Here is a 12,102-nt window from a genome sequence, read left to right as displayed (position 1 = left end):
TAAAACGTTGTGAGCCCTTTTCTGATTCTGATTTCGTGTGCGAAATAAATCTACTGTAAAATCGGTTTTCAAGTTTAACAAAAGATTATTGGACGCTGAAAATATCGCAAACACCTGATTTAATTCCGGGTTGGATGGTTGGAATCAGAACACAATCGATCCAAACGGTGAGTGCAGCTTATATTTAAAAATTCCAATAATGAAGAAGTTCCTACAAGTCTTCAAGGACGGAAATAACCAAAACAACGCAAAGAATCATAATCACACAATCAAACCATATTATACTAAAAGATATATTTTAGTTTAATATCATCCAACTATAATTTCTGGAATGTTAGAAAACACGGACTTTAATTAGGTTAATCGGTATGGATGGTAACGGATAGACAAATTTTCTCAACAAAATTAAAAGACATTGATGAAATGTATTTTAATCAAATATAACTATGCGTTTCAGCAAAGATCCGTCAAAGGTTGCGGAATTAATGCTAGGCAAACCACATGAGCAGTTCCGTGCAATTCCGTGTATTTCCGTGGTTTACACACTTCCGTTTTCTAGGCGCGTTTATTGAGTGCCAGCAAACTGTGACAGGGTTGCGTAGTGGAAACGTTTCTCGGGGTCTAGCAGAGAAGTGAACATCCACAAAATGCGTTTCTGCCAGAAGTGCATAACCAGATGACGTAACAATTTGAGTAGCTGAATAGTCTAGTATACAAAGGCATCCTGTGGTTGTGCACTTCTGCGCTAGAACCCGCTACGGTATATATAAGGCTGTGAACATTACTGTATATTTGTAGGAGTAGGTTTGGCATGGATAGGCATATAGAATTTAAAGTGTAAATGTGGCCTTAACACAGTGCTCGCACAATGGGTTTTGAGAGGATATTTAGCCTGATGCTTACCTCAGCAGTAACAACAACAAGCGCTTGATAGCTTCCAAAGACATGGATTAATTTTGAAAAGAACACAAAAGCATAGAAGACTGCAGCATATTAACCATGGAAGAATTTATATCATTGGGCTTAGATGACGTCACCACAACCATCAGCTTGACAGACAGTGAATCAACCACAATGCCTTTGACAGAGTCCACCCAAGATGGTTTTAAGTGGTGTGATTCGTGTCGTGAATATGGCCAGGTATAATGGACCGACCGCTGTGTTTTTAAGTATACTTATTCTTATTATACGTAATTCTTCCAGCAGTGATATGGTTTGACTAAGGCTAATATATTTATGGTTAATATAGTTGAATTGAATGACTAAATTTTTTAAAGATATCAGAATCACGATTTAAGAAGAACATGGGAAAACTGAAAAAGAAAATCATTTTTACTGAGTACGTTTGAAAATTATTATATTGGCAAATTTTCCTGTTCTGTTATTATTGTTAATGTTTTTACTGAAAAGTATGGATTACTAAATTTCAATAGCGTGTTTTAAAAGCAGAATCTGGTTTAAATATATCATCTGTGTATTTTTTTTGTATATTTGTTTAACGTGGACTTCTATTTTAAGTTTTTACATGGTGCTCACTGAAATGTACATAATGACCTTTTGCATATTTTTGAAGCAATTTGATAAATCTATTTAACGAAGCAAAATTAAATTTGGAACAATCACAGAAGCAAGTGCAATATCTTGAACAGAAATGTAAGAAGAAGGAAGCAGACAACCAACTTGTTCAAACTCAGCTAAAGGTCAATATCAATTAATTTTTGTGAAGTCGTAGTAATGTTCTAACATCGTTTAGTTTTTTATTCAAGTGCAAGGGCTTGATAAATATTTGTTTGAAAATATCAAATTTGTTTACAAATATATGCATTCTACAGGCTATATTGGATGACAGAAACCCATCGGAACTACAAATGCAGAAGGAACATATTTTGCAGCTAGAGAACACGATTCAACATCTGAACGACGAAATTAAAAGCATGGATGTATGTTTTTCACACAATTATTGACATTATGGTTTTTTTGTGCAATTTATCTGTACTGTTCGTCAATAGCTAGTTATTAATTGCTAAGTAAGGAAGTTGATGTAATTTGTCGACTTTTCCAGATGACGCGAATAATGCTTGAGGATAAGATCCATTTAATGAGGAAAGATGAGAGCAAGAAAGTTGACACAAAAAAACAACACGCTCAGGAAATTGATCAGTCAGTTGAACTTTCTTTTGTTACTCGTACATTTGACACTTTTAAAAATGTATATATCGGAAATGTTTTGCGATCAACATTGCTGGATAGCCAGGATAGGAATCAAGTTTTCTCATTTGTAACATACATGCCACATTTACCAACTGATTTGTGGTAACAAGCGAAATTGACCATGAAATAATTTGACTAAATGAACAACTACCCCCAAAAAATAACAATAACTACATATTAATTATGCTGGATGGCTTTCTTGATAATTGTGACTGTTTATGACAAACTTCTACTCACGACTTATCAGTACAATCTAGGTGAACCATGAAGACCACCTTAGTATAATGCAGTAATATAAAACAGTTTTCCTTTAGTATTATTTAATGTTGTATGCAACATGTAGGTCAACCTGAGTTTTTATAACTTTGAATAATAGTTTATAATAAACCCTTACAAGTTGTTCAATACAACCGATGTTTGTTTTTCCAGACTGCATAAGGAAAACAAAAAGTTGCAGAAGGCAATAAAGAGCATGGAGAGGGAAAATCATCAACTTCATAGGAAGACAGAAGTTCTTCAAGATCGTATTCGAAGAGGAGGATACAGAAGAAGTAATTGTTTGAGCATGTTTTGAACCTTATGAAATTGTTCAATGTCGCTTTAAAAGCATCTTGGATGAAATTTATAGTTAGTGCAGCCGCAGGATTGGCCAAACCTTGGCTGCGGGCTGCATTTGTCTTGCTGGCTCTTCATTTTAATTTTCAAACAGCTTGTACTGAGGTAAACACTCTCCATATTTTACTCAAACAGTGCTTGTAAAAACTCTTTTAAACTTAAAGAAAGTTGTTGTTTCATGACTGGAAACTTTTTAGAAAAGCTTGCGATATGCATTTGACTACCTCCTGCAAATATGGACTATTTTCGGTCGAAGAATTTTGCATCTCCGTTACATCGTAAACGCATTGTTGTGTCATATAATGTTGATGATGATACTGCCGTTGATGGCCTATTTCTAGGAAAACTATAAATGCAATACTAGTAGTTTCAGCAGTAGTCTTTTATTGCTTGGATTAGGAAAAGTATGATTGTGATGGTTGATTATCTGATTAAAGTTACTTGGATGATCATATCACAATATGCCGATACCATATCCCTGTAAGCTGCCCCAAACCACGCACTGTCTTTGCTCGGTTGTGACGTCGTAATGCTCGTGTTTCCTTTAACCCAAACTTTCAAGATTTAAAACTTGCTGGTATTTTTGTTTTCAGTAGAGAAGCTTATTCAAGATTAGCAACATTTCTTCGCTGTATAATGTATATACACCTCACCTCATTAACATATCATCACATCTGACATGGCGGTACCTAGAGCTCCTCGTCATCATGTAATTCTTTTCCAGCATCAGGCTCGATCTCTCAGCAGACAGACTCGGAACAAAACATGTCGATGTTGTCCGAAGAAGCAACAAAAACGGAAAATGAAGAACAAAGCAATGTTGAGGGGGGAAGCAACTTTAAGTCCCCGTTGCCAGAGAAGAAGAAAAAGAAGAGGAAAAAGAGAAAATCGGTGACAACAGATCTCAGCGACAATGATGACGATGCGCCATCAACATCAAAGCACTCCGCCAGAGGTGAGTTGAGTTTTATTTGTCATCAGCAGTTTGCATTTTTCAGAACGTTAAGTGATTTGGAAATGATATTTACATGCTTAGTGTCAAAATATTTTTGAACTAGTTTTAAAAAAATTGTTTGTTGTCGTATATTAATTATATTTTAGAAAACTTAGAGATTAAGAAAGAAGAAAATAAAGGGAAAGATGTTTTGGATGACACTAACACTGTCAAGGAAAAAGTGACGTGTGCTGCCACCAAAGAAGCAAAAATGGTCAGTAGCCAAATGCTAATTTCTTTTATTTTTATTGTTACAACACTTTAAATAATTAATTAATGTTTTGAAGATAAAAGCTACCTTTTTCCGAACATATGTTCCGGTGTTTCCAAGACGCACATGCGGTGTATAGTGATATGAAGCAGTGGTTTGTGAAATTATCATAGACCATTAACAAAGGAAACCGTTTTAAATTACAGGAAACTCAAACTTCTGAATCAGATAAAAACAAAATCGTTTCATCATCCGATGAAACTGCAAAACATTCCTACGTTGTGACGAATAAAATGAAAGCCAGAATGTTTGAAATGAAAGCAATGGTGCGTACTTGCTTGTTATCTAGATGATTTTTGAAATAATGCTTGAGATAGTTGTAACACCGATATTGTATGATGTTATTATCGTTTTCTTTCATGCACTGTAAAATGCACATTGCACTCCTCATTTCTTATCTGGTAATTCTCTGGAACTTTGCTTTCCCCGCTTAACAAGAAACAAATTTCCATTTGCTACTTGGTGGAATATAATGTTCCTTATGACATATTTAATGCTTTTTTGAATTGGACAACATACATTTATTGCAGAGATCTTTCCGTGCATTTTCTCGAAGATTAAGCAGCGCGCATAAGGAAGATATCTCTGTTTTAATCGATCATCTGAATAACGACTCATCATTTGCCCAACGAGAGATTACACAGTTCTGTCAAAAGCATATGCTGGTTGGGTATGAAGTGCTAGTTGCAAAAAGAATTATTAAATTGAACCAGGTGAGGAAGACTGCAATATTTACGGCTGAATTTTACATACACGAATTCTGGCTATGCAGAATTATAGCCAGAATTCGTATATAGAATTATAGATGATATTATTTGTTTTGATTGACAACTTGCACTTTTCTTTGATTTGATTATTTATTGATTCACTTTTTTGAAAAAGTTGAGTCTACTTTAGTCTTTATGAGAAATGCTTACCAAAATTTTTGTGCAAGTAAGTAAGTAACTCAATTTTTTCTATGCAGGAAAGTTTTGAAAGTGCTGCTCTTGAAGCGATGCAGCTTGTTGAAAACACGAACCCAAATAAAATCCCTCCTATGCAGCCAACCCATAGCCATGTTTCAACTCCTCCCAATAATCAGAATACTGCCAGTGGTTCAAATGCCGGATCTAGAGCCAATAACAAATTGGATGATACTTCAAGCGATCACCACGCTAAGTCGGCTGAAGAAGCCACAAAAAAATCATCACAATCTATTGCCGAAGATGGGGTTAACAGTAATATTTTGAAGTCAATTAACGAACTTTCCTCAAAAGAAAACAAGCAAAATTACCTTTTATTAACTGCTCCGGACAAGCAACCTAAGCAAGCGTCTTCGACTGACATAACTAAAGACAAAAATGATCCTGGTGGGAAAGCAAACGTCGAAACCATTAAGAAAGTTTCCTCTGAAGAAATTTCATCAACAAAAGGTTTGTTTTCCTCGGACGAGGAGGATGATGATGTTACTGTTAACATTCAGTCTGTAAACTACGAAACTCCTCCAGAAGATGTGAATGAGTTATCTTCACATCCAGAGAAGAAAGAGCTTGTTGCATCGAAAGTCTTGGCTCTCGATAGAACAGAGAAGAATATTAAAAATGCATCTCAAACACCAGCAAGAAAAATGCAATTACCTTTTCAGAGGAGGAGGAAAGAAGAGAATTCGGATGCTGCCGACACGCACGATGCATCGAAAGATGCAGGTAAACAACCATCTAGGAAGATTCGAACTCGGTCAGTGAGCAGGACCTTGTCTGAAAGTTCTTTGGACTCATCTGATGTAAACTCTATTGCAGCAGAAAATGCGGATGCTGTTAAAACTGGAACAAAAATACTAAAACGCAACAAAAATCCTCCCGTGAAAGAGTCCAGAACAAAAGCAGAAAGGGAGGAAACGGAGCCAAGGAACTTAACAGCTCAAGAGTTGCAAACTGCTAAAGTACATATTGTTCCCAAAGTAAATTCAACCAATGGAGTAGAAAAAGATGACACAGCTTCAAGTCCTTCAATTCAGTTAAAACTAAACACATCAGCAGATGATCTAAACAAAGAGTTTATTAATGACAGGGATATGGTTACAGTCAATGACCCAACTGAAAGCTCCAGTGAATTTGACTCCGTTTCATCTGTTGCCGATAACTCGCTGTCTGAGGAACAATCTTTGGGGAAAGGGATCAATAATAATGAAAATGCAAAGAAGTCTCAAGACAGTATTGCCAGTAACAAGGCTGAATCTGACATTACATGTAACTCTACAATGAGCATTTTGCCACCTAATGACGTTGGTGTCACCAACGATAATAATTCAGGTAAGGAGATAACTCTTTCAGTTGGTATCAACAAAAACCTTTATCAAAATCCTGACGTGGTTTCAACTGATTTGGTAGCTTCCAAAGTTCCTGCTGAAGCTGATATATCTATGACCAAAGTGACAGAGAACCTTACGTCGGGTTCGAACAACACTGTCAGTCTCATTCCCAGTACTGAGAGATACAATAGAAAAAGGAACCGATCTTCATCGCTGGAACAAGAAACTGTTCCTTCAAAACAAGGAAAAAGGGAAGATAAAAAGCAACTTTTTGTCGAGGAGAAATCAAATCAAATTTCTAACGTTGCAGCGTCAAAGAAACCGAAATTCACCCATCCCGTGCTTGCTTCCATGATGTCACTTCCTTTCACGGTTGGACAAGAGAGTCCAGATCCCACTGTCGATCCCAACATGGATTTTTCTTTCCTGCCAGATTTGCATTCTGATTCGAAGGAATCTGACGATGTAAATGAAGTTATAAACTTAGGCGAGACTTTCCTCAGCAGATCTTCGTCACCAGATCTGAATGAGATTCTCCTGGAAATGAGAATAGACATCCCTCTTTCTCCTTTTAACTCTAAGACAAACTCCACCGTTTCAAAACCGCCATCTTCTTCAGACGACTCATCCAGTCCAGTAGAGGGCGATAACCCTGAAATGAATGCGGAAGATGACAGCAGAATCTTCATATCTCCGAGCAGCATCCTGTGCACTGCTCTCAGTTTCTCCTCGAAAGAAGCAGCCAGAAGCACTCCCAGCACGAGCAAAGTGGAAAATCAGGCAAAGACGAACCGCAAAGAAAAAGAAATTCCAAAGAAACGTAAAATTACTGGGACCAAAAGCGATACAACATCACTTTTTTCTCAAGGTAAGAAAGGGAGCAAAGTATCAAGACTTCAAGATGCTCCCCGTCGATTTAGCTGTGAAGCACCCACTTTAGCCAGGCCTGTTCCCTCTATTAAACCCATTGTCAAAACCCAATCATTTGACCCAACTTTAACCAACCCAAGTGAAGCAGCATCAAGCAGCCTAGAAACGGACTCTTCAGCTATTAGCGGTAACCCGATAGTTTTGCGAAACACATCTGCCATTCTAACACACACTTCATCAGGTGCATTTAAACCAGTACTGTCCCAATCGAATAAAGGAAAACAAATACCAAGTTTAATGAACATTGAGAAAGAAAAGACAATGGGCAAAGTCACACAAGACACGCCGAAAGCACAGACTCCTGTATCTGAAATTACAGCAGAAATTTCACACGCTCGAGATGATGATGATGATGATGATGATGATGAACATTTACTCAGAGATGTGGATAACATTGTATCAAGCATGTCCATTGAAGCACTAGTTGAAAACTTTAGCGATGACGAGAAGAAGCAAAAAGCTGAGGCCTGTTCGCCAAAGCTCAGTGCATCTGGATCCGCTGAATGTTCAACATCACAGCAACTTGCACAGAAACCAAAAGAAGAATTTTGGGGATTTGTAGAGAAGATTGATGGGGACTTGAAGAAATATGAGCACTTACTTTTAGATGTTTTAAAAGAAATTCAAGCATCTGCCATCAGTTCGTCCACAGATAAACGACCCAAGATTACCCCAAAACCTGTGAGTTAACGTTGTTCAAATGAAGCAATTTAGCATTTAAAGTCATTGCTCTTGTATAGATTAGCTGGCAATCGGCTATACTGCTACAGTTAATGATCACAATCATTTGTTTTTCACTAAGAATAACCATTCTTAAACATTTGGTAGTGTTCTCCTTTTTTTTGATAAGATTATCTTGCTGCATCTCATATCTGTATAAAGTTTTGCACACATAAGTTATGTTTTAAAATCCCGGTAAACATTGAGTCCAGTTTAAAATCAGTTTTATCTTGACGTCTTTTTTAGGCCCTCACCTGGTTCCTTAAGATCGTGCCGTACTCTGCCACCCACTCTCTGCAATGCGTTGCAGATATTTTAAGTAAATTCAGCAATTCAGGCAAAGTTCCGATGAAAGAACTTCTTCATGAATGGGAATTCAATATTGTCACAATGATAAGTGTTGTTTGTCGAATACGTCAGAATAAAGGTGAAGTTGACTTCATCGAGAAGGTTGTTCTTCCTATACTTTTAAAAGCTATTTGCAGGTGGGACATTAACATGGTTATCACTGTATGTATATATCACTTTGTGATTTCTATATAGCATCACAATGTTTGTGCATTGTACCTTTTAAGAGAGCTTTAGGTAGCAGCTGTTTGCACATGTTTGCTACGTACCAATGTCAATGACAGGACTATTTTTATCGGATTTTAACACAAATATACGTCTTCAGCTTTGGCGATTCCCTTCCGCATTTTAAAGTCCATTTTGCTGAACTCGATACAATGAGCATTATGATGCCATTTCTATGTGACCTGAAGCATCGTAGGTCAAACCGCCGCAAACAACTCACCATGGATGAAACGCTTTCCTTGGTTCGGATGTACGCCGGGTTGTGCCGAAGCAACAACGACCCATATGCTCTGTTGGGTCTCTACCGATATTGTTTTCTGTCCTCATCTTTGAAGAAAATAACTTATGTCTTCCTACACGGCTTGCTCTGTTATCCTGACGCTGCACTACACCATTTTCCACTTACCTCCCATTTGAGTAAGTACCGCATTAGATTGTTTCAGTTTGTCAGCAACGGCCTAACTTTATCATTGTTTTTGTATGGTGCTTGTATAATTCTAACTGTATCTTGTTTCTAAACTAAACAACAAATTTAAACATATTTAGAAATTTCTATTTTGTCTTTAAGTTCTTTTGAGTTTGAAAGAGATGTATATGGTCACACATGGAGGTACAGCAACGATGGTGAGTAGGTGTCATTGCTTGTTTAATTCTTTTATTACAGTTTCACTTTGCAGAAAACAAATATCTAGCGATAGAAATAATGATGCAACTACTACAGGAATAACACGAACACTTTTTGTTTATTTTTAAAGGTTGCAAAAAAGTTTTTCATTGATTTGGAAAATCTGCTCGGATGGCATGATCCCGCCAGCGCAAAAGATAAAGGTTCTAAAAATCCGGATGCTGGATGGATAGTTCATCTGGAGGAGTGCATGTCGAACATCGAAAAAGCAGAATTGATTGATGTCGTCGATGAAAATGGAACAACTAGCCGTGGACTGAAGATAGAAAACATGAAAGATATTCTCTCTGCCCTCGAAGTTTTTGCTGCAGTGAAGGGAGTGGCTTTTGTCAGCAAACAGGTGGGGAGCGGCAAAACTGTAAATGTTTCTTTTTAAACAATATCTTCGCCAATACAATTTTTTAATTTTATCAGATCATCGACGGAAAATTTTGGCCCTGGTTGAATGCATGGTCCCAACATTTGGTGTGTCACGCTAATAATGAAGATAACAAACAAGGTTGGTCATTAGACAATCCCGATTATAATCATTTCCGGAGCACTCACTTCTTTGATATGCTGTAAAATTGAAGTTTTCCTTACGTAGTTTCAGTAGTATCCATAATTACATAAGTTGGTATCTCTGGTGTTAATTTATTTCGCTGTTCGACGGTTATAAAAACGTATGAATTTTGAAATTTTTGGCCGATAATTTTATCAATATCTTTTGCAGTAAGCGACGGTTGCATGATCGCAGTGCTACGAGGGCTGACCACCGTGCTTTTGACCATGATGACGCAACAGAAGCTTGATGACGCAAACCAACCAGTCATGACTGAAGCGGTTTCTTATTTTGAGACTATCTGTGCCCTTCTTACAACCTTCACAAAACAATACAAAGAAACCGGTAACATTTCATAAATAAAAAGTAGTCGTATTAGTTTTTACTATTTCTGAAATGAACTTGGCTGTAGTACTCCGTTCGTTTTCTTACATTTCTTTTTCAGCCCCTGTCCACGTGCAATGTGCCACGGCACTCACCGTACTTCAGCTCGCTTTCTGCAAACCGGTCGTTGCCCATAGCGCGCTGTACAATTGGTTCCTTGCCCACGCGAGAGAAGACAACGAAGAAGAAGAGGAAGAAAAAGAGATGCCGTCAAAAAAGAAAAAAGGCAAAAAACGAGTAATCAAACTGCATCCCCTGATGCCCCAAATATGCGCGTTCTACCCAAAGAAGTCGTTAAGGAAACTAATTTGCTGGCTTGAGGGACAAGTAAAGGGAAAAAAGAAGTTTGGTCTGTCCATGACCAAGCTTGTTTGGGGCGCTTAGATGATTACCGGCCACTGAAAGTATCCGCTTTCACATTTCTTTAAATGAGATATAGCGTGTAAGTTTCATAATCTAGGCTTTGCTGTAATGTGTTTGCTGAATGCTTTTCTAATTTTTTTTGCTTCATGTTTTCACTAATTTCCGTCAATTGTTACGTTATTCAACCGATATTATTCTCTTGACTTTCCACTGTGACTTGTCACTGCCATAAATAAACTATTTCTGAGCGTCTTCTCGTGCATTCCCCGGCATAACTGAGACGAGGAGCGACAAAATATCATAGCCAACTAGTACCAGGTATTAGCGGGCATCGCCAAACATCAGCAGAGGTGCAAAAAAATTGAAATTTAACTATAAGTCAGTTGTTTACGATATTACTGAGCGTTTGGATCAGTTTGCTTGGAACGATTAAACTGGGATAAGTTGATGACATTCAACTCTACCACGTGTTTGGGACTAATTCTGTGTATAAGCGATGGCCGGCTTCCATGATATGAGCTGTCGGTAATGATCAGATGTGGCGCTAGACCAGAAATATGCTATGATGTGGATAACTTGGAAGTCTTTCCAAGTGCCTCTAGATGAATAGACACTTGTTGCATGCCGAGTGATCTGTGCTATCCTCACGTTAGCATTCTGATATTGCTATATTACGACGAAGACAAAAATGAGGATAATTTGCCTTTCGTTCAAAAACGTTGTTTGAAACAATTGTTTTTATGCATAAAAGTTACATGACTTAAGTAATGAAGAACCATAAAGATAGAGAGATAAATGATGGATCTTGATGAAATGATATTTTGACTAACTGCTCTATTAAAATGCTTGGTTTTACAGAAGCCAGTTATGGCGCTTCTGTGACGACCGCACGGTAGCGCTTTTGAGTAAAATAAGAAAAAAGAATTTTAATAAAATAAAAGACAATGATACGGTTCAGTGGTTTTCAAGGCAGGTCATCAAAACGAGTTTGAGTTCCTTTGGAAAGATTTCTGTCTGTCTGGTTTTCTGGATTTTTCTGTGTCTGGGTTTGTTTGATGTATTGTTTGATTTCTCCGTTTTAATCGATTTTTTATGATGGGAATGCCTTTGGAATTAGTTACGGTTATGTAATGCCATGGATTTTTATGTTTTATTTTTGTCGATGAGCGTTCATTTGGTCATATCTTTGCCACTAGTAACTGACTTTCAAGAGATTGTTCTGTTGTAGATATAAATTTGTCCAAGTAATATTTACGAATTTTAATTTGGGTATCTTATACTTGTGCACTCCAACTTAAAGGCTTGAATGGGAAGGAGTTATGAAGTAATAAAAAAAACATTATGACGACATACTTCCTCAATACTAGATCTTGATATAGGCCTATAAGAGTGCAAAAGTAAAAGAGACGCTTTAAATCCTTATTTGAAATCTACTTATCAAAGTTATTGAGTTCACTTAGTTTTGTTAGACTTGGAGTTGTTGTCGGAAGTTGTAAAGCTAACAGCCATGCACGAGTAACTGTCA

The 12,102-nt window shown here is 37.3% G+C and overlaps 1 protein-coding gene across 3 annotated transcripts; it reads left to right on the top strand.

Annotated features, from left to right (window-relative positions):
* Nucleotides 1-736: 736 nt before the first annotated feature.
* On the top strand, nt 737-10,829 carry LOC143459465 (uncharacterized). Of its 3 annotated transcripts, XM_076956638.1 has the most exons (19): nt 737-1,140; nt 1,278-1,339; nt 1,574-1,700; nt 1,833-1,940; nt 2,063-2,160; nt 2,641-2,762; nt 3,551-3,781; nt 3,928-4,034; nt 4,238-4,357; nt 4,622-4,804; nt 5,056-6,382; nt 6,461-7,992; nt 8,278-8,516; nt 8,705-9,021; nt 9,173-9,228; nt 9,360-9,629; nt 9,704-9,788; nt 10,002-10,175; nt 10,276-10,829. In XM_076956638.1, exons 1-19 carry the CDS (start codon nt 1,000-1,002, stop codon nt 10,596-10,598), a joined length of 5,622 nt encoding a protein of 1,873 aa, XP_076812753.1. In that variant the 5' UTR covers nt 737-999; the 3' UTR covers nt 10,599-10,829. The 3 variants fall into 3 exon arrangements, with proteins under 3 accessions (XP_076812753.1, XP_076812752.1, XP_076812754.1); XM_076956637.1 differs by having other exon boundaries at nt 5,056-7,992; XM_076956639.1 differs by having other exon boundaries at nt 1,063-1,140; nt 1,626-1,700; nt 5,056-7,992.
* The last annotated feature ends 1,273 nt before the right edge of the window (nt 10,830-12,102 follow it).

The sequence above is a fragment of the Clavelina lepadiformis genome, chromosome 5 (genome assembly GCF_947623445.1).
Source record: "Clavelina lepadiformis chromosome 5, kaClaLepa1.1, whole genome shotgun sequence".
Lineage (NCBI taxonomy): Eukaryota > Metazoa > Chordata > Ascidiacea > Aplousobranchia > Clavelinidae > Clavelina > Clavelina lepadiformis.
This window is presented reverse-complemented; position numbering and strand designations above follow the sequence as displayed.

Coding starts and splice junctions, on each gene's coding strand:
- LOC143459465 (XM_076956637.1), top strand. CDS start 1,000: ATGGAAGAATTTATATCATTGGGCTTAGATGACGTCACCACAACCATC. Junction 7,993..8,277: donor CCAAGATTACCCCAAAACCT/GTGAGTTAACGT, acceptor CGTCTTTTTTAG/GCCCTCACCTGGTTCCTTAA. Junction 9,022..9,172: donor TCCACTTACCTCCCATTTGA/GTAAGTACCGCA, acceptor TTTGTCTTTAAG/TTCTTTTGAGTTTGAAAGAG.